Source organism: Anolis sagrei, chromosome 7 (assembly GCF_037176765.1).
Source record: "Anolis sagrei isolate rAnoSag1 chromosome 7, rAnoSag1.mat, whole genome shotgun sequence".
Taxonomy (NCBI): Eukaryota; Metazoa; Chordata; class Lepidosauria; order Squamata; family Dactyloidae; genus Anolis; species Anolis sagrei.
Window position 1 is genome coordinate 46,051,135 of NC_090027.1, and position 20,552 is coordinate 46,071,686.

Consider the following 20,552-nt stretch of genomic DNA (forward strand, 5'->3'; position numbering starts at 1 on the left):
AAAAGGGATATTATTGTTATCATTAATATTATTATTATTAATAATATGGGGTTGTTGTAGGTTGTGTGGTCGTGTTCTAGAAGCATTCTTTCCTGACATTTCGCTTGCATCTATGACAGGCATTCCCAAAGGTTGTGAAGTCTGTGGGAAACTAGGAAAATGGGGTTTATATATCTGTGCAATGTCCAGGTTGGGAGAAAGAACTCTTGTCTGTTGGAGGTAGGTGTGAATGTTTCAATTGGCCACCTTGGTTAGCATTTGATGGCCTGACAGTTTTTAGGTGTGGCTTGTTACTGCCTGGGAAATTTCCTTGTTGAGAGCTGACCTGATTGTTTCCTGGCTGGAATTTCCCTGTGTTTGAGTTTTGTTTTTTATTTACTGTTAATACTGTTTTTTAAGTACTGGTAGCCAGATTTTGTTCATTTTCATGGTCTCTTCCTTTCTGTTGAAATTGTCCACATGCTTCTTGTGTATTTCAATGGCTTCTCTGTGTAGTCTGACATGGTGGTTGTTGGTGTGGTCCAGCATTTCTGTGTTCTCAGATAATATGCTGTGTCCAGGCTGGTTCCTCAGGTGCTCTGCTATGGCTGACTTCTCTGGCTGAAGCAGTCTGCAGTGCCTTTCATGTTCCTTGATTCGTGTCTGGGCAATGCTGCTGCGTTTGGTGGTCCCTCTGGAGACTTCTTGTCCACAGCTGCATGGTATACAATGGTAGAGTCCTGCAGAGGTGAGAGGATCCCTCTTCTCCTTTGCTGAACGTAGCATTGGTTGGATTTTCTTGGTGGGTCTGGAGATAGTTTGTATGTTGTGTTTCCTCATCAGCTTCCCTCTGCGGTCAGTGGTTCCCTTGATGTCTGGCAAGATCACTTCTCTGGGTGGATCTCTGTCTTGACTCTCGTGGCTTCTTCTCGGTGGTCTTGCAGCTCTTCTGATGTCTGAGGTGGAGTCTCCCTTGGCCTGGAGACCCCCGTTGAGGTGGTTCAGCTCACCTTGGAGGAGGTGGGCTTCGCAGATTCCCTTTTCACGGCCTGCTAAGGCTTTAATGGGGCTTCTTTCTTCACTTGGGTGATGGTTGGAGTTTTTATGTGGATATCTATCTGTGTCTGTGGGCTTTCTGTAAATGGTGTGACCCAATTGTTGATCTGGTTTGCGGATGACTAGGACATCTAGAAAAGGCAGCTTTCCTTCGTTTTCTTTTTCCATAGTGAACTGGATGTTTGGGTGGATGCTGTTCAGATGGTCCAGGAACCTGTTGAGTTCTTCTTCTCCATGGCTCCAAATGGTGAAGGTGTCATCCACATATCTGAACCATATCGTGGGCTTTTTTGTTGCTGTTTCCAGGGCTTGCTTTTCAAATGTAGAAATTTGCTATGACTGGACTGAGAGGGCTCCCCATAGCTACTCCATCTTTCCCTGGACCAAGTGTTATTATTAATATTAGTTTATCACTGTTATTAATATTATTTCTGTTATTATTCACAGGCCTGTCCACCTCCTGGAACCCTCAGAGACCCATTCCATTTTGCAAAAAAGGGATGCTGTTGTTCAGTTCTTGTGGGTTTTTTCGGGCTATATGGCCATGTTCTAGAGGCATTTCTCCTGACGTTTCGCCTGCATCTATGGCAAGCATCCTCAGAGGTCCTCAGACCTCTGAGGATGCTTGCCATAGATGCAGGTGAAACGTCAGGAGAAATGCCTCTAGAACATGGCCATATAGCCCGAAAAAACCCACAAGAACTGAGTGATTCCGGCCATGAAAGCCTTCGACAATACATTGATGCTGTTGTTGTTGTTGTTGTTGTTGTTGTTGTTGTTTTTGTTGTTATTCGTAGGTCTGCCCGCCTTCTGGAGGTCGGTCCCATTTTGGAGGAAAGAGATATTATTATTACTACTACTACTACTACTACTACTACTATTATTATTCACAGTCCTCCCCACCTTCTGGAAACACCGGAGGCCCATTCTGTTTTGCAGAAAAGGATGTTGTTGTTGTTGCTATTATTATTATTCGTAGGTCTGCCCGCCTCCTGGAAGCCTCAGAGGCCAGTCTCATTTTGGCGGAAAGGGATATTGTTGTTGTTGCTGTTGCTGTTGTTATTATTATTGTTTTTCTTGTTCTTCTTCTTATTATTATTATTATTCACAGTCCTGCCACCTTCTGGAAACCCCGGAGGCCCATTCCGTTTTGCAGAAAAGGGATGCTGTCGTTGTTATTGTTGCTGTTGTTGTTACTACTACTGTTGTTATCAATTGCAGGCCTGCCCGCCTCCTGGAAACCCCTGGGGGCCAGTTCCGTTTTGCCAGCGGGCCGGAGCGCGCTTGGCGCAGCAAGCCAATTCAGAGGCAAATGAGGCAGATCCATCAAAGTGACGCTGCTCCCTTCAGGTGGGCTGCGAGGAGGGCCGGCCGCACTATAAATCACAGCCCCTCCTTCCATCCTTCTTCCCTCCCTCCCTCCCTCGCTCCCTCTTTCTCTCTCTTCTCTCCAGCTGTGTAATGGAGCCTTCTTTTTGAAAAAACGACTATAATCTTTTCCCAGTGATATAAGTGTCGTCGTTACACCAAATTGTAAAGACAGTCATTTTCCAGCACGTCACTTATGCCACCAATACGCCCATTAAAGCCCACTCCCTTAAACACAATAATCATAAAGTGCAAAAGAACCTCAAGTGGATTTAAAAACATTCCATGGAAATATTGATGTCGCTCCCCAAACTTCATATCTGAGGCCATACAATGCTGTATAATGTAGATTCAGAACACAAACAGCCCGGTTCCCTGCAGTTCACTCGCGTTCTGGATCTGCATCCCGTGGCACTGGGGGCAGGGCCTCCCGCCACTTCTTTGTTTCTGGATTGCAAAGTGACCGATAGGCCTGTGCCAAACTATAGTCACTCCTCATAAGTCATACTGTTAGAGACCCTAAATTGGGTCTTCTTAGGTCCACATCACGGGAACACGTAAGGAAGGAGACAGTCCCAAAAAAGATCAAAAAGGATCTTTTTTTTAGTTTCTTCATGAAGAAGATGGACAGCCTGGCAGCATACGCAGATGCTACCCTTCCAGTGACTGCCGCACCCCTCCTCTTTTTCTGCTGACTTTTATACTCAAGTAATAGGTCATGGAAAGTACTCTCTTTCCAGTCCCCTCCCTTGACATTTTGATGGAAAGTACCTTCTTGTACCTGCAGACTCTGCGCTTAACCACAACCTTTGAACTTAACCACAACACAACTTCCGACCTCTACATGTCACATCTTGTTTCTTAAAAACATTTTCTTCCCAGTTGCTCCTTTTCTACAGAGAAAGGGAATGTTTCTCTTTTGCTGTTAATTTCATTCAAAGCCCCTTGCTTAGCATTTGCAAATTTCACTCAAAGACCCTTTCAATACCAAATTCGTCAAATTCGTGCAAACCAATCGATATTAGAAACATGCAGGAAAGGGGGAGGTTTAAAAAGGCAAAACACTCGCCAATCACTTTTGCTAAGATTCTGTAACATTCAGAATCCTCCCAAAGTCAGTTTAATTTTCAGTGCAAGCACTAAACAACTTTGGCAAAGCCAAGGAGGCCGTTGCTCATGTTTAAACTAAGACCCAGGCTTGTTTAAGGAAGGGCAGCTAGCTGGGATAGGCAGGATACAGAGAACATGGCATTCTGGGAAATGTAGTTTGGGAATGCAAGGCCCCGTTGGCAGGGAATGCAAAAGGCCCTGCCCTGAACTACATTTCCCAGAATGCAGTGCTCCGCATCAGAAAGCCCAATGAGGTCTGTCAGAGACAGCCAGCCATTTAGAGTCTAATAATAATAATAATTAATAGAACTATTGAATCTGCAAAGACGACTAAAGTAAGGAAGCAGTGGTATAAATCTGTGCTAACTTGTAGTTGTATGGTTAATTGTGTGTCATAGAGAGACACTGCTAGGCAGGCATTCCAGGGGATTGCTGTTGTGGCTTTTTAAAGGGGAGTAAATGTTTTTGTCTAAACGTATAGAAATCCCCAAAAACCAGCAGATGTGTGGATCTTTCTGAAACTTCCAGGGATTGATGCCTTGGTTATCGTGTGCATTGTAGATAAAACTCAAGTAAATTGCTCTTTAGTTGCTTTTTAAAAAATATTGTTTGTAAAAGGTTCAAAAAATCATCCAAAAATAGTGGATTAGTGTACCATTCTGAAACTTGGTGGGCTAATGGTGGATAATGTGTTATTGTACAATTCCAACAAGTTTCATCACAATGGCTCTAAAAATGAGGGAGGAATGAGCCTCTGAAGTTTCCACACTCGCTCAATTACTTAACAAAAATAACTAACAAAATTCCATTACTCTTGTTACAGAAACAAAATTTTCACAAATGATACTTTAGAAACACTTTAGAAACAAAATGCCGGTGCCAAAAAAATTATATCTCTCTTTATTCCTGGGGATGTTTTCTCATCCCATTTGCCAGACCGGACCCCCTCCCTTGGGTTCCCATTGAAGCAGAGCCAACACCCGCGCACTCATTGTACGCTCAACCGAAAGCCATGGTCTCAATCCGGGTTCCATAGAATGGGGCCATCGCAGTTCAAGTGGTATCAAAGCTGCAGTAATTCTGCAATGTAGATGCTCCCTGAGAGGGCTCAAGGCCTTGAAGAACTACAACTCCCAAAACCCGTAGCATGGAGTCATCGCAGTTCAAGTGGTATCGAAGCTGCAGTAATTCTGCAATGCAAGCACTTCCGGAAAAGGCTCAAGGCCTTGAAGAACTACAACTCCCGAGACTCTGTAATGTGAAACTATAGCAGTCCAAGTGATATCAAAGCTGCATTAATTCTGCAATGTAGATGCCCCCTGAGAGGGCTCAAGGCCTTGAAGAATTACAACTCCCAACACCCGTAGCATGGAGTCATCGCAGTTCAAGTGGTATCAAAACTGCATTAAGTCTGCAATGTAGACGCCCCCCAAGAGGGTTCAAGGCCTTGGAAAACTACAACTCCCAAACCTCCATAGCATGGAGCCGTAGCAGACTTAGATGGGAAGCCCGCATAATCGAGGCACCGGAGAAGCGCGCAAACTTGGTAAGGGCATCACGCCGTCCTTCGGCAAACACCGCCCGCTCCTGCGTTATTAATGGCCGGCTCTTCATTAGCGCGAAGTATAAACAGAAAAAGCCATTTGCTTGGTTCCCGCTCGCGCTGAGCAAATTTGGACAGAGGTAGTCAAACAGGGGGTTTGTTGCCTGGCTGATTGCAAGCGCCGCCGTGCAAAGTTTAGAGGGAAACAAACAAGTCCCTCTTGTGTGCATGTTTGTCTCCGAAAGGAGTGCGGCCTTGCGTGTGGAAGCGGGATCCCTCCACCCCATGCGTGGCCTTGCAGCCTCCAAGGCTGGGTGGCCATCTGTCGGGAGGGTTTGCGGTCACCTTTCCGCGTGGCGGAAGGAGCTGGGCCAGGTGGCCCCTGCAGGCCTTCCATAGCTTGTCATTCATTCATTCCTTTGTTCGTTCATGGTGCTTTTCTTTCTGGCAGAGACAGGGTGAGCTAGATGGCCTCTCGGAGTCCCTTCCAAATCCTACGATTCATTCATTCATTCATTCATTCATTCATTGTGTTCCCCTTCCTGGCAGAAACAAAGAGTCTTTGCAGTCCTTTTCCAAATCTCATTCATTTGTTGTGCTTTCCTGTCTGGGTGAATGGGCCCGGACTGGACGGCCCTTGGAGTCCCTTCCAAACCTGATTGTTTATTTATTTGTTCATTCATTCATTGCATCTCCCATCCTGGCAGAAAGGGGTTGGACTGGATGGCCTTTGGAATCCCTCCCAAATCGTATTGTTCATTCATTCATTCATTCATTCTGCTTTCCTGTCTGGAGGAACGTGGCTGGCCTGGGTGGCCCTTCGAGTCCCTTCCAAATCTTATTATTTGATTGACTGATCGATTCATTCATTCCTTCCTTGTGCCTTTCTTGCTGGCAGAATGGGGTTGAGATAGATGGCCTCTTGGAGCCCCTTCCAAGTGTTTTTATTCACTCGCTCATTCACCCATTGTGCTTTCCCGTCTAGATGGATGGCCCTGGACTGGGTGGCCCTTGGAGTCCCTTCCAATTCCATGGGTCTATGGCCATTGAGTGCAAAGTCCCAGAGGTGTGGTTGTGCCCGAGAGGCCTTCCATGTCCGTGTCTTCCTTCCCGCCCAGTTCATACCCATTCCTCCCTGCAAAGTGGATAGTGGGGGGGGGGGGGGGGCTCTCTCCATTGTGCCACAGCCCTGCTCCATGCCCCAGCCATAAAACCAAGCACAATCCGAGACAGAGAGAATCCTGCGGGAAGGGCTCGTAGTCCACCCCAAGCACCCCAGGGCTGCAAGGGGAGGGTAGACTTGGAAGGCCCCCCAAAGGGCATCTAGATGGGGCCCTCCTGCCATAAAGCGTCCATTCTCTGCTAATCAGAAAAGAGATTGTTGCTGGTTGTGTACATTCTCAGCCAATCAAGGTTTGCAACCGGATTAGCAAAGCCTGGGTGGTGATCAACCATTGAAGGAAGCCTCTTGCCTCTTCCGTATCCACCTGCATCGAAGCAGACTAAGCTCACCTGCAGGAAAGGAACCCAAAGGGAACCTTGTATGGCCCATTTCCCCCTCTCTTTTGGCCGAGAGGACACCAGACCCTTGGGGCTGCCTTTTGGGCCTGTCGCCTTTTCTCCTCTCTCCATTTTTTATTTCCCCCCCTCAAAAGCAGAAAAGTAAGCAAAGCGGTGGGAATGCACATGAGCACCTTCGTGCCCGGTTGGACCAGTGCATTTGGAGTTGTTGAATAACCTCTTCTCGGCTTTGAGCACCGCCGGCCGGCCAACAAGCCTTTCCTCCCCAGGAAAGTGGAACATGTTCAGTCCCGGGAATGTCCCTGGAGCCAGAGCAAGGCCAACGTGGGGCTCCTCCTGGGACTGGGTGCAAATGCGTGTGGCAGAAGAGAGCCCATGTCCAGCCCCTTTGGGGTCCCTGCACCCGCCCCAACGCCCCTGGAAGAGGATCCATCCCACCACTTAAGAATACAATTAATACAATTGGAATCCGGTGAGGGAGAGCCATATAGGGCAGTTTAACTTTGTGTTATATGGGTCTGCACTGACCATATAATGTGGACTAGTATATGGCAACACAGATCCCACACGTGACTGTGGTTTAAGTGTTATATGGGCAGGAGACAGAGAAGAAATGAAGACGAGAGAGAAAGAAGAAAGGAAAGTAGGAGGCGGAAGGAAGGAAAAAAGAAAGAGAAAGGAAGGAAGGTAGGAAACAGAGAGGGAAGAGAAGAAGGAGAAAAAGGAAGGAAGGAAACAGAGGGAAGGAAGAAAAGGAAGGGAGGGAGGAAACAGAGGGGAAAAAAAGAAAGAAAGAAAGGAAGGAAGGAAGGAGGGGAGGAAACAGAAGGAAGGGAGAAGGAAGGAAGGAAGGAAGGAAGGAAGGAAGGAAGGAAGGAAACAGACTGAAGGATGGAAACAGAGGGAAGGAAGAGAAGAAGGTGAGAAAGGTAGGGAAAAGAGTGGGAAGGAAGAGAAGAAAGAGGAAGAAAGGGAGAAAGAAAGGGAAAAAGTGGAGAGAGAGGAATTCGTAAAGCGTTTTAACCTCTGGTTCTGAACCCACTGGCTGCCTTTGGCCGAGCCACACTCTCTCAGCCTCAGAGGAAGACCAAGGCCAATCAATCAATCAATCTTGACCAGAAACCTCTGTGAGAGGGTCGCCTTCAGGTCACCCAGAGCCTGAAACTACTTGAAGACACACAACAATGACAATGACCCACAGCCGCAAGAACAACAACAAAGTATGTAACAATGCAAGAGTAACCACAACCCCCTCTCGAAGGGTGTGGGCGGCTGGGCTTCTCCCAGGGATGGGAAGGCCGCTCCTTGCGGAGCCTGTGGGGGGGGGGGGAGCTGGGCTGCTCATAACTCTCCCCTCGGCCTCCTGTCTCTATTATCTGGCTGCCTGATAGCAACGCATTTGTAACTCGAGCTCCCCCAGAGGAAGAAAAATGGGGCAAGCAAGCCGTCCTTGAAACAAATGCCTTTTTAAAGGCAGAAGGGAAGGGAATGCCTGTGTGTTGTCGAATGGCCAGATCCACTGGGTTGCTGTGAGTTTTCTGGGCTGCCTGGCCAATGTGCTCCAGCAGCATTCTCTCCTGACGTTTTGCCTACATCTGTGACTAATGGCATCTTCATAGGCTCTGATGTGGAGTGTTATATCTATGGAATAATACCCAGGGTGGGAGTAAGAACCCCTCTCTGTGTAAAGGAAGTGTGAAGTTTGCAGTGACCAAGCTTGAATAGCATTGCGTAACCAACATTGATGACACTGAAGCCAATGAGTAACTCTTCGTGGAAAACAACACGTTTACATTACCAGAGGCAATGGCTCTTTAAGTTAAGGAAGTGTTTACAAGGTCCTTAAGTTAAGAAGGGAGCAAACAGTACTCCGTAAGAAGCAAAACCGATTACCGGCTAAGGAAGAAAAGCCAACATCTGCCTGCAACTGATGAAGACAGGGCGTTTTCGCAGTCTTGTCATTCACTTACAACTTGTTTCCAAGATGCATGGCCAACGTGTTCCAGCAGCATCTTCTCCTTTGTTTTGTTTCGCCTGCACCTGTGGCTAATGGCATCTTCAGGGGATCTGACGGGAGTCAAGCAAGTGGCGCATCGAGACCAGGGCTGTGCAAACCTTTCTCTGGTTGTACCAGGAGCTGTCAGACTAAAGCAAAACATGTATGTATTCATTTGCAAGATTGGGAAGAACAGGAGCAAGCACACAGGCCTTGGTTCCTACAGTTGAATCGGCCCAAATGCACCTGTGTTGGTTTTCCCCCTTGGATGGCCTTCCCTGCTGGGATTTGCAGCCCGGGAAGGTCACAGCGTCCCATTGTGTAAACCTGTTTGCAGGCAGGGCACAACCTCCGCCGAGCTACAAGTCCCGGGATCCCAAGGGCAGCGTCTCCTTCCCCGTCATGCGCTGGAGCTGCACTGCCACCTTTTGACTGCCCAACAAATCACGGGAGGGAAATAAACACACAATCAATGCAATACATCCCGACAGCTGCTGTGGCAGAGGCCTGGAAAGCCGTCCATCCCTTGGGACCCGGGTTTGTCCAAAGCTCTCGGCACGTCCAGCAGAAGGGTCTCTCCCTGGAGAAGGCGTGAGCGCAATGCCCGGAGCAAGGCAGCCAACGCTCCGAGTCCCGTTTAAGGGAGGACAGCGAGGCAGTGACATCATCGGGTTGTTGTAGGCTTTTTCGGGCTATATGGCCATGTTCCAGAAGCATTCTCTCCTGACATTTCACCTGCATCTATGGCAAGCATCCTCAGAGATTGTGAGGTCTGTTGGAACTAGGAAATTGGGTTTATATATCTGTGGAATCACCGGGGTGGGACAAAGAACTATTGTCTGTTGGAGACAGATGTGAATTATTATTATTATTATTATTAGTGCACTTGTATACCGCTAATATCTCAGCCTAAATCGGCGACTCATTGCAGTTTACAACATTTAAAAAACAATATTCAGTTAAAAGCATAAAACACATATACAGTACAAATTATTGGGCCACTAATAACAATCCTATGCATCTCATAACTGGAATCGTAATCCAAAATTTATCGTCCGTGTATAACCAATCCTTAGTCATCACAATTCGTTACAACGGATTAACCGAATGCTTGTTTAAACATCCATGTCTTCAATCTTTTCCGAAACACCATCAGCGAAGGGGCTGATCGTACCTCTATGGGGAGGGTGTTCCAAAGCCGGGGGGCCACCACAGAAAAGGCCCTGTCTCTCGTCCCCGCCAGCCGAGCTTGAGAAGCAGGCGGGATCGAGAGCAGGGTCTCCCCGGAAGATCTCAAACTCCTGGTTGGTTCATAGGCAGAGATGCAGTCAGATAGGTAGCTTGGGCCGGAACCGTTTAGGGCTTTAAAGGCCAACGCCAGCACTTTGAATTCAGCCCGGTAGCAGATCGGTAGCCAGTGGAGTTGGCGCAACAGGGGGGTTGTATGCTCCCTGCGCTCCGCTCCTGTTAAAATCATGGCTGCCGAGCGTTGGACTAGTTGGAGCTTCCGAGCTGTCTTCAAAGGCAACCCCACGTAGAGAGCGTTGCAGTAGTCTAAACGGGATGTAACCAGAGCGTGGACTACCGTGGCCAAGTCAGACTTCCCAAGGTATGGGCGCAGCTGGCGCACAAGCTTTAGCTGTGCAAATGCTCCCCTGGTCACCGCCGAAACCTGGGGTTCCAGGCTCAGCGATGAGTCCAGGGTCACACCCAAGCTGCGAACCTGCATCTTCAGGGGGAGTGCGGCCCCATCCAACACAGGCTGTAACCCTATGCCCTGTTCGGCCTTGCGACTGACCAGGAGTACCTCTGTCTTGTCTGGATTCAATTTCAATTTGTTCGCCCTCATCCAGACCGTCACAGCGGCCAGGCACCGGTTCAGGACCTGGACAGCCTCCTTAGTAGCAGGTGGAAAGGAGTGACAGAGTTGGACATCATCCGCGTACAGATGACACCGCACCCCGAAACTCTGGATGATCTCCCCCAGCGGCTTCATGTAGATGTTAAACAACATGGGAGACAATATTGAGCCCTGAGGAACCCCACAAGACAATGGTTGTGGGGTTGAACAGGTGTCCCCCAACAACACCTTCTGAGATCGACCCTCCAGGAATGACCGAAGCCACTGCAAAACAGTACCTCCAAGACCCATCCCTGCGAGGCGTCCCAGAAGGATACCGTGGTCGACGGTATCGAAGGCCGCTGAGAGGTCGAGCAGCACCAACAGGGACACACTCCCCCTGTCGAGCTCCCGGCGCAGATCATCCACTAAGGCGACCAAGGCTGTCTCGGTACCATGTCCCGGCCTAAAGCCAGACTGTGCCGGGTCTAGATAATCCGTGTCTACCAAGAATACCTGGAGTTGTGAGGCCACCACACGTTCCAAGACTTTGCCCAAGAAGGGGAGATTGGAAACCGGCCGATAGTTGTCGAATTTAGTGGGGTCCAGTGATGGTTTCTTCAACAGCGGTTTTATTATAGCTTGTTTTAAGCTCGCTGGAAACTTGCCTTCCCGAAGGGAAGTACTTTTATTAGGGGAGTAGCTGCAATGTTAGGGCTTGGGGGAAAGTGATAGAAAGGCACAGAGGCTGAATGTTTCAACTGACCACCTTGATTAGTATTTGATGGCCTGACAGTTTTTTGAAGGAGTCCCATGAGGCTGTGGACAAGTCTCCATAGGGACCCCCCAAACACAGCAATGCCCAAACAGCTAAACAACAGAAACAAACAAGGACATCTAATCACCTCTCAACAAAATATTGCCCCAGGCACTAACAAGCCACACCAAACAACAGCCAGGCTATCAAATGCTAATCAAGATGGTCAGTTGAAACATTCAGCCTCTGTGCCTTTCTATCACTTTCCCCCAAGCCCTAACATTGCAGCTACTCCCCTAATAAAAGTACTTGAAATTGCAACTTTTAACTTTTCCACTTGATACTTTGTGTCTCTCCCTGCCTGTACTATCAACTTGCATGAAAATAACCTTTTCCAGGCTCCGGGGAACCACGAGCCTGCCCGGAATGCTTCCCTGGCATTCCGGGGACGCCAAATCTGCGTTGTTTGAAACCGCGGATACGGAGTTTCTCCTTTCGGATCTCGGTATCCACGAAATCATAAAATGGCGGATTGGCTCCATTTTAATGTCATATTTTTCTGTACTAAACTCTAAACCTATCTGCTATCTCGCTTTTCTTATTTTGGATCCCTGCGCCCGAGAAATAACCTCTCGATTTTGGAGAATATATTTTATTAGAAACAGTTGATTGTTAAAACCGCCGGTTTCATGGTAACCGTTCGACTGTTCCTCGCTGCCACTTGCCCCTGCCAAGCTCCGGACCCGGGGAATTGATGTGGTTCCCCCATGGGACTTCGGAGAGGAGCCTGGCCAGGGGGCCCTGGACCTTGGGAAGAGATTCTAGTTTTCCAAGGACCAAAATGTGGATCCATTGCAGCACGGCCGGAGTTCCATCAGCCAGCCTTTGCAAAGATCAAGGACTTTCTGTTGCCTGTCTGGAACATCAGGAAACATTATTTCTTATGAACTTTCTTCAGAAACATTGGACTCAAAGTCTCCAAATAAAATTAATTCTTTTATTAAATATACTTGGGTTGTGGGACAAGGATGGGGTTTTTGTTGCTATGAAATGCTTATGATTTGAATGTCTGTATCTTCCTATGAAATATCTTTTGCCCTTTTTCTTACCCTTGGCCCCTTGGCCAACCTTAGAAAGGCGACCAGGAAAACAACTCAGTGCCCGAGGGGGGCTGTTGCCCCCACAAAACCAACATTCCACAGACGTTTGCATGGACAATAGCAAAGGAAGTTTTCCATTGATTTTCTGAGTTGGTCTGGTCAATGGACGCTTCCCAAGGACTAGTTTTGATTATTTCAAACACATCGGGCCAGACTTCCCAGCAGGGGAGCCTTCTGACCAGCCTGTCTTTCTTTATCCAGTACAAAAAGCAAACTTCTCTTATCAGATCAGGGACAGGAAAACTCTTCTTAAATCAATCAACTCTTCATCAACAAAACAATAACTCAGTGCCTCAGCTGGCCATCTTCTTCCGCTTTGGTGAGATTTATATTATTTTTAATATTTTTATCACCAGAATTCGTCTTCTCTGTCCTCACCAAGGTTGCGGGCCCTCTTTGGAGCGGTCCTAGGGGTCTCCCTTACTGGGGAGACCCTCCTAAAGTCCGTATTGACTTCAACACTCGCTGGAACACCCCAACAAGCGAGAGTCCAAAAGTGGCAGGCTCAAACCCAGAACCTCAACCAATGGCTGATACCAGATGAGAGGCTCCTCCCTGTGCACACAGAAGACGGGGCAACTTGGAAGGCGTTGAACAGACTGCACTCTGGCACCACGAGATGCAAAGCCAATCTTCAGAAATGGGGCCACAAAGTGGAGTCCACGACATGCGAGTGCGGAGAAGAGCCAACCACTGACCACCTGCTGCAATGCACCCTGAGCCCTGCCACATGATGCACCAGGGAGGACCTTCTTGCGGCAACACCAGAGGCACTCCAAGGGGCCAGATAATGGTCAAAGGACATCTAATCAACTACCAAGCTTGCAAACTCTGTGTTTTGTCTGTTTGTTTGCTTGTTTGCTTGCTAAATAAATCATCATATCACTGTTGTTGTGCACATAAGCCCCCCCCCCCCCCCGATGATTTATAGTTCACCCAGGGCATCTAAGACAGATGACATGAAATTATTTCTTTTCCCTTTTCGGTAAAGTCTCTGCAACAGATCAGCGGCAGAAAACCTTTCTTGAAAGCTTGTTTCTCACATCTCTATCTCCAGTGCACATGGGCCATCCAGTCCAACCCCCTTCTTCCATGCAGGAAATACACAATCTAAGCACCCCCAACAGATGGTAATCCAGCTTCTGTTTAAAAGCCTCCAAGGAAAACATATCTACTGAATTCTAAGGAAGAGTTCTGCCACTGTTAAACAGTTCGTGTGGCCAGGAAGTTCTTCCTAATGCTCAGGTGGAATCTGCTTTCCTGTCATTTGAACCCATGTTTCCATAGAGACCTGGTCTCCGGGGCAGCAGAAAGGAAGCCTGCTCCCTCCTCCTTAGGACTCCCTTTCCCATATTGATCCATGGCTCCTCTCCTGCCTCCTCTCAGCCTTCTCTTCTGCAGGAGAAACAGGCCCAGTTCTTTGAGACGCTCCTCAGAGGGATTGTTTGTGGTCTCCGGGCCTGTCATCCTTCTAGTCTCCCTCTTCCTCTGGACTCCTTCCAGCTTAGAGTCAATGTCTCTTTTGAACTGTGGGGCCCAGAACGGGGCACAGTGGTATTCCAGGGAAAGAGGTCTAACCAAAGCAGAAGAGAGCGGCAACATGGCTTCCCGCCTTTGGGTGCAGCCCAAAATCCCATTGGCTTCACACTCTCTGCTCATGTTCAGCTTCTTCCCCACAAAACAGACTCCAAGATCTTTCTCGCGTGGACTGCTGTGGAGCCGGGCGTCACCCGCCCTGTCTCTTGGCATACCATTGGTTTCTGCCCAAGTATCACAGCTTACATCTGCCCTTCTTGAAATTCATTGTGTTGGTTTTGGACAATCAGCTCTCTAATCTGTTGAGCTCATTCTGAATTCTGAATTTGTCTTGGCTCCCCCTCCCAATGTGGTCCCATCTGCAAAGTCCATAAGTATGCTCTCTAAACCTTCGTCCAAGTCATCAAGGAAGAGATCCAACAGAACCGAGACCCTCTTCATGGCACTCCAATGGTCACTCCTTTCCAGGATGAAGAAGAGGAACCATTGGGGAGAAGCACCCATTAACCAATTACCGATCCACCTAATAGTAGCCTAGCCTGGCCCACGTTTGACCAGTTTGCTTGCCAGAAGGTCACGGGGGACTTTGTTGAAGGCCTTGCTGAAATCAAGATACGCTCCACCCACGGCATTCCCTCCATCTACCAAGCTTGCCACTCTATCCTTCCATGTTTTCCTGCCTTCCAAACGTGGCAGTTTAGGACTTCTCGTCCACGGTTGTGAAGCACTGAGAGAGCTCAGAAATGCCCCGCAATCTCCACAGATGAAGACATGTCTCCTTGAAGTTCCCGGAACACGAAGCTGCTCCGTTTGCAGGAATTCAATGCAATCCCCTAAAAGCGCATAACTTGGAGGTAATTATCAGCAGCATCCATTACCCGCTGGTGCGGATTCCACGAATGCCACTCATTTGCATGGCGATCGATCCGTCGGGGTCTCATTCTCCTCTTTCTCCTCCTCCTCCTCCTCCTCCCTGGAGAGAAGCGAGGACATTGTTCTGCGCGCTATTGATTTCGCCCGTGTAAAACCCAATCGCGCTGTCCCCTTATTCAGCGCTGCTCATTCAGCCATATTAACTTTCAGATCATTTATTTTTGTACCGTCTTTCAACTCTGTTTGTTGCTATCACACAGATGCAGAGTATTACATTGCAGAGAATAATTGAATCAATGCGCAGCCAGGGTGCTTCGGGTCTCTCAGACTCCTGGCAAGAGAGGATGCAGCACTGGGGGGGGGGGGGGGATATATATATATATATTCTCTTCTCTAACCTTTCCCAGTTATTAAAACGCTTGTCTGGCTCCATATTAAGCATTTGTTATTGTTCCTTGGAGACGGAGAGGGAAGCAGTCAGAAGCAGGTGGGGAGACACAGGTGGGCCTTTCCCCTCTTCCTTCCCTCCTCTGCACTGCAGGATTGGGGCAGTTTAGCACTCCTTGTGTTATCGAGCCACAATGACACCCCCCCCACCACCACCCAATGATTTATAGTTTACCAAGGGCTCAGAAATAAACATATTATTTTTTTCCCTTTCTGGACTTGCACAAGTCCAAAGCGTCAGAAGATCGAGACCGAAGCAGCAACAGTTGTAAACCCCTAACCTCCATCGTATCTCTAACCCTTTAAAAACTGCATCTAAGTTATGATTTTGTGTAACTTGTATCTTTCAACTGTGTACTGTGTCTATTTCTTATATGTGAAATGTACATAAACTGCTTCTTAGAAATGTATCTAACTTAGAAACAGCCACCCCTCTGCGATTCCGTTCAGGTAATCTCCTGGCAATGGACAAGGTTGGGCAAATCCCTCTGGCTATTTCCCAGGCCAGGTAATCACCATATTCATTGTGTGTATGCAAAGAGAGGTGACTTCCTTTGCCAGTCAGATAAACAAAAAAAGCTGAGATTCTGCTGTTCCTTCACGGGAATTGAACCTTAGAGAATGTGCATCCGTCAACTCTTTTGTTGACAGCCAAGCCCTTGATTACCCAAGATCAGCACCTTTGTCCCTTGAGTCTCACACCTTTGTTTCGTAAGATCCATATCTTTGTTTGGCATGGAGCAGGGCATTTGAGCTCTCCCAAAGCTCATCAACATATCTTTACTATTGCAGATGGTCATGCATTGAAGGGGGGGAGGAGGGCTCCCAATCCGATTCCAGGATAAATGGGAGATCCCGTTCAGCTTCTCGCTCTCGGCCCGCAAGCAGCAGAGGCTCACTTGTTGCTAATGGCTACGTTTGCGGGCAGGTTGTGACGGAGGAGTGAAGGAGGGAAAGAAGAAGGGGAAAAGGAGGAGGAGGAGGAGGAGGAGGAGGAGGAGGAGGAGGAGGAGGAGGAGGAGGAAAAGAGCAAAATCAGGCCCTGCTTGTGCCCTGGGGGCCTTGAGGTCATGTTCTCCAGCCCTCAAGAGAAGGAGGAATCATCATCATCATCATCATCATCATCATCATCATCATCTCAGGGCAAGAGCAGCTCTGCCAAAAGAAGCATGCAGGGAGGGATAGGTTTTTATAGAGCTTTATGTTTCTATGGATTGAATCAGAATGGTTTCTCATACTAAGGATGTTGAATAGTTTTAATATTTGTAGATTTTAGATGGTAATTGTAATGCTTTTAGTGTTCACGTCTTTGAGTCTCCTTATGCAGAGAAAAAGCCAGATATAAATAATAATAATAATAATAATAATAATAATAATGCTTCCTTGCAGAGTCTACATTTGAGATCTGTTGTTGACTTATCAAAGCCAGAATTGAAAAGTCGACGACAGATCCCAAATATAGACTCTGAAAGGAAGCAGATGAAACAACAGATCCCATCCTCAGCTGCTGCAAGAAGATTGCGCAGACAGACTCCAAGCAGAGGCACAACACCGTTGCGCAGATGATTCATTGGAACTTGTGCCACAAATCCCATCTGCCTGCAACAACTAACTGGTGGGATCACAAGCCAGAAAAAGCTACAGAAAATGAACACGTCAAGATACTCTGGGACTTCCGGATTCAGACAGACAAAGTTTTGGAGCACAAAGACTCCTGACCTCACGATCGTGATAAAAAGCAAAGTGTGGATTGTTAATGTTGCAATCCCAGGTGAGAGCAGGATGAAGAGAAACAACTGGAAAAGATTACATGAAATGAGGATTTAAAGATCGAACTGCAAAGACTCTGGCACAAGCCAGTCAAGGTGGTCCCAGTGGTGATTAGCACACTGGGTGCAGTGCCTCAAGACCTTGGCCTGCATTTAAACACAATTGGTGCTGGCAAAATTACCACCTGCCAGCTGCAGAAGGCCACCTTACTGGGATCTGCACACATTATTCGCCGATACATCACACGGTCGTAGACACTTGGGAAGGGTTCGGCATGTGATCCAATACAACAGCCAGCAGAGTGTCTGCTGTGGACTCATCTTGTGGTGTTTCTAATAATAATAATAATAATAATAATAATAATAATAATAATAGATAGCATATTGCATCTACACTGTGGGATTAATTCAGTGTAATTGTTGTTGCTGCTACTACTACTACTACTACTACTACTACTACTACACTATGTAATACACTTTTGTTCCTGGGTTATGAATGTCATTTCCTAATTGGTTCTATCTTCAAAATACTGGAAAAGTTTAATAAGCTGCAAAAACTTTGTCTTTGTGGAAGGGACAACACCCCGTAGTAGCACATTTTGCTCTGGTTTTCCATTGAATCTCAACCAACTCAACCACAAAGACGAAGGTTCTGGAGAATAACAAAGTAATCCAAAGTAAGGACCACACAATTAAACAGGAACGGGACTTTCAAACCAGGAAGAGAATTCTTTTTTTCTTCTTCAAATTTTGTTACATAGCGTTGTTGTTATGATTACTTTTATCCGGTTGTATTTATCTAAAAGAGAAACTCAAAGCAGCTCAGGATAAATCCAAGGCAAGATCATTCGAAACCTGAACGTATGCGAACACTAAAGTAGAAGTAAAAGTCAACAGTTTTAGAAAAACAAACAAACAAAACTCTTTAACATCAGTTAAAGGCCGATTTGTTCAGTTGTACAAAGCCTCCCAACTACAACTCCCATGACTGAGCCAAAGCGGTTAAAGTGGGGTCAACCTGCATTCCTTCTAAAGTGTAGACAGACCTAAGAAAGAGATGAGATCCTTCTTCAGATTTCCTTCTTTCCATTTTTCATTCTTGCTCTTTCTTTCTTTCTTTCTTTCTTTCTTTCTTTCTTTCTTTCCTTCTTTCCTTCCTTCTTTCTTTCCTTCCTTCTTTCTTTCCTTCTTTCTGTCTATTTTCCCTTCCTTTCTTCCGTCTTCCCTTCTTTCTTTCTTTCCCTTTTTCCTCTTTCTTTCTTTCTTTCTTTCTGTCCTTCCTCCCTCCCTCCCTCTTCCTTCCTTCCTTCCTTCCTTCCTTCTTTCCTTCTTTCTGTCTATTCTTCCTTCCTTCCTTCCTCCCTCCCTCCCTCCCTCCCTCCCTCTTTCTTTCTTTCTTTCTTTCTTTCTTTCTTCCTTCCGTCCTTCCTTCCTTCCTTCTTTCTTTCCTTCTTTCTGTCTATTTTCCCTTCCTTTCTTCCGTCTTCCCTTCTTTCTTTTTTCCCTTTTTCCTCTTTCTTTCTTTCTTTCTTTCTTTCTGTCCTTCCTCCCTCCCTCCCTCTTCCTTCCTTCCTTCCTTCCTTCCTTCCTTCTTTCTTTCCTTCTTTCTGTCTATTCTTCCTTCCTTCCTTCCTTCCTTCCTCCCTCCCTCCCTCCCTCCCTCCCTCCCTCCCTCTTTCTTTCTTTCTTTCTTTCTTCCTTCCGTCCTTCCTTCCTTCCTTCTTTCTTTCCTTCTTTCTGTCTATTTTTCCTTCCTTCCTTCCTTCCTCCCTCCCTCCCTCCTCCTTTCTTTCTTTGTTTCTTCCTTCCTTCCTTCCTTCCTTCCTTCCTTCCTTCTTTCTTTCCTTCTTTCTGTCTATTTTTCCTTCCTTTCTTCCTTTCCTTCTTTCTCTTTTTCTGTCCTTCCTTCCTCCCTTCCTTCCTCCCTCCCTTCTTTTCTTCTTTCTTTCCTTCTTTTCATCTTTCCTTTCTTTCTTTTTTCTTTTCCGTCTTTCTTTCCTTCTGTCTTTCCTTCCTTCCTTCCTTCCTTCCTTTCCTTCCTTCTTTTTTTCTTTTCTTCTTTCTGTTTATTTTTCCTTCCTTTTTCCTTCCTTTTCTTCCTTCCTTCCTTCTTTCTTTCTTTCCTTCTTTCTGTCTATTTTTCCTTCCTTCGTTCCTTCCTTCCTTTTCTTCTTTCCCTTATTCTGTCCTTCCTCCCTCCCTCCCCTCTTTTCTTCTTCCTTTCCTTCTTTTCATCTTTCCTTTCTTTCTTTTTTCTTTTCCGTCTTTCTTTCCTTCTGTCTTCCTTCCTTCCTTCCTTTCCTTCCTTCTTTCTTTTTTTTCTTTTCTTCTTTCTGTTTATTTTTCCTTCCTTTTTCCTTCCTTTTCTTCCTTCCTTCCTTCTTTCTTTCTTTCCTTCTTTCTGTCTATTTTTCCTTCCTTCCTTCCTTCCTTCCTTCCTTCCTTCCTTCCTTCCTTTTCTTCTTTCCCTTATTCTGTCCTTCCTCCCTCCCTCCCCTCTTTTCTTCTTCCTTTCCTTCTTTTCATCTTTCCTTTCTTTCTTTTTTCTTTTCCATCTTTCTTTCCTTCTGTCTTTCCTTCCTTCTTTCTTTCTTTCCTTCTGTCTATTTTCCCTTCCTTCCTTCCGTCTTCTTTCTTTCTTTCCTTCTTTCCTTCTTTCCATCTTTCCTTCCTTCTTCCCTTCTTCCTTCCCTTCTTTCCTCTCCTCTCCCCCCTCCCCCAATGCCCTTTCTCTCCCCTCCTTCCAGGGCATTGCCAGGCGGCTCAATGGCGCTGCGCCTGTTTCCTTCCGATAACCGGTTCCCAAGGAGCCCCTAATTGTCCCCGGAGTAGGTCATTCACCAAGACGTACGCGCAACTAAAGAAAAATCCATTTTCCAAGGGAAAGTTCTATTCTTATCTGGGTTCTGCAAGAGGGTTGCGAGCGGGCCGCGTTAATTGGCGCTTTGATGCTTTTCCACAGAGCGGGCGGGAATTGGGCAGAAGGCGGAGAAGGAAGGTGGGCTTCCCCAGGGGCCAGAGGGGCCTCCTGCCTCCAAAGAGAAGGCCAAAGGGAAGGAAAGGGCCCCTCATCCTGCAGCAATGGGGAGACAGGCGATGGGGAGCACGGGGATGGGGAGCACGGGGATGGGGAGCACGGGGATGGGGAGCACGGTCCGGGCGCCAATGGTGGAGGAGCCACTCCGGGGCTTGGCGCTCTCCCTGGTGCTGAAATCGCAGGCTGGGCATCTCCCTGGTGCTGAAATCCTGTTTGCTGAAGTGGGAACGAAAGGCGACTTTCCAAAGACAGAACCTTCACGGATGAGGAATTTCATGAGACAGGAATCACATAAACATAGAATCCTAGAAATGGAAGGGGCACCCAAAGGCCATCCTGTCCAACCCCCTTCTGCCTTCATGCAGGAAAAGCACCATCAAAGCTTCCCCAACAGATAATAATAATAGTAATAATAATAACAATAATAATAAAGTTGGAAGAGACCATATGGGACATTTAGTCCAACTGCCCGACATGCAGGAAAAGCACAGTTAAAGCAGCCCTGACAGATGGCCACCCAACCTCAATAATAACAATAATAGTTGGAAGAGACCTAAGGG

The 20,552-nt window shown here is 47.1% G+C and overlaps 1 protein-coding gene across 1 annotated transcript in view; it reads right to left on the minus strand.

Annotated features, from left to right (window-relative positions):
• Window positions 1–8,375: 8,375 nt before the first annotated feature.
• The window catches only part of REXO2 (RNA exonuclease 2), a 31,668-nt gene continuing 19,491 nt past the window's right edge, over window positions 8,376–20,552 (minus strand). Inside the window, exon 7 of the mRNA XM_060787532.2 lies at window positions 8,376–8,714. Within this exon, the coding sequence (XP_060643515.2) occupies window positions 8,636–8,714 (79 nt within the window). The 3' untranslated portion in view covers window positions 8,376–8,635. The remainder of the gene's footprint in view (window positions 8,715–20,552) is intronic.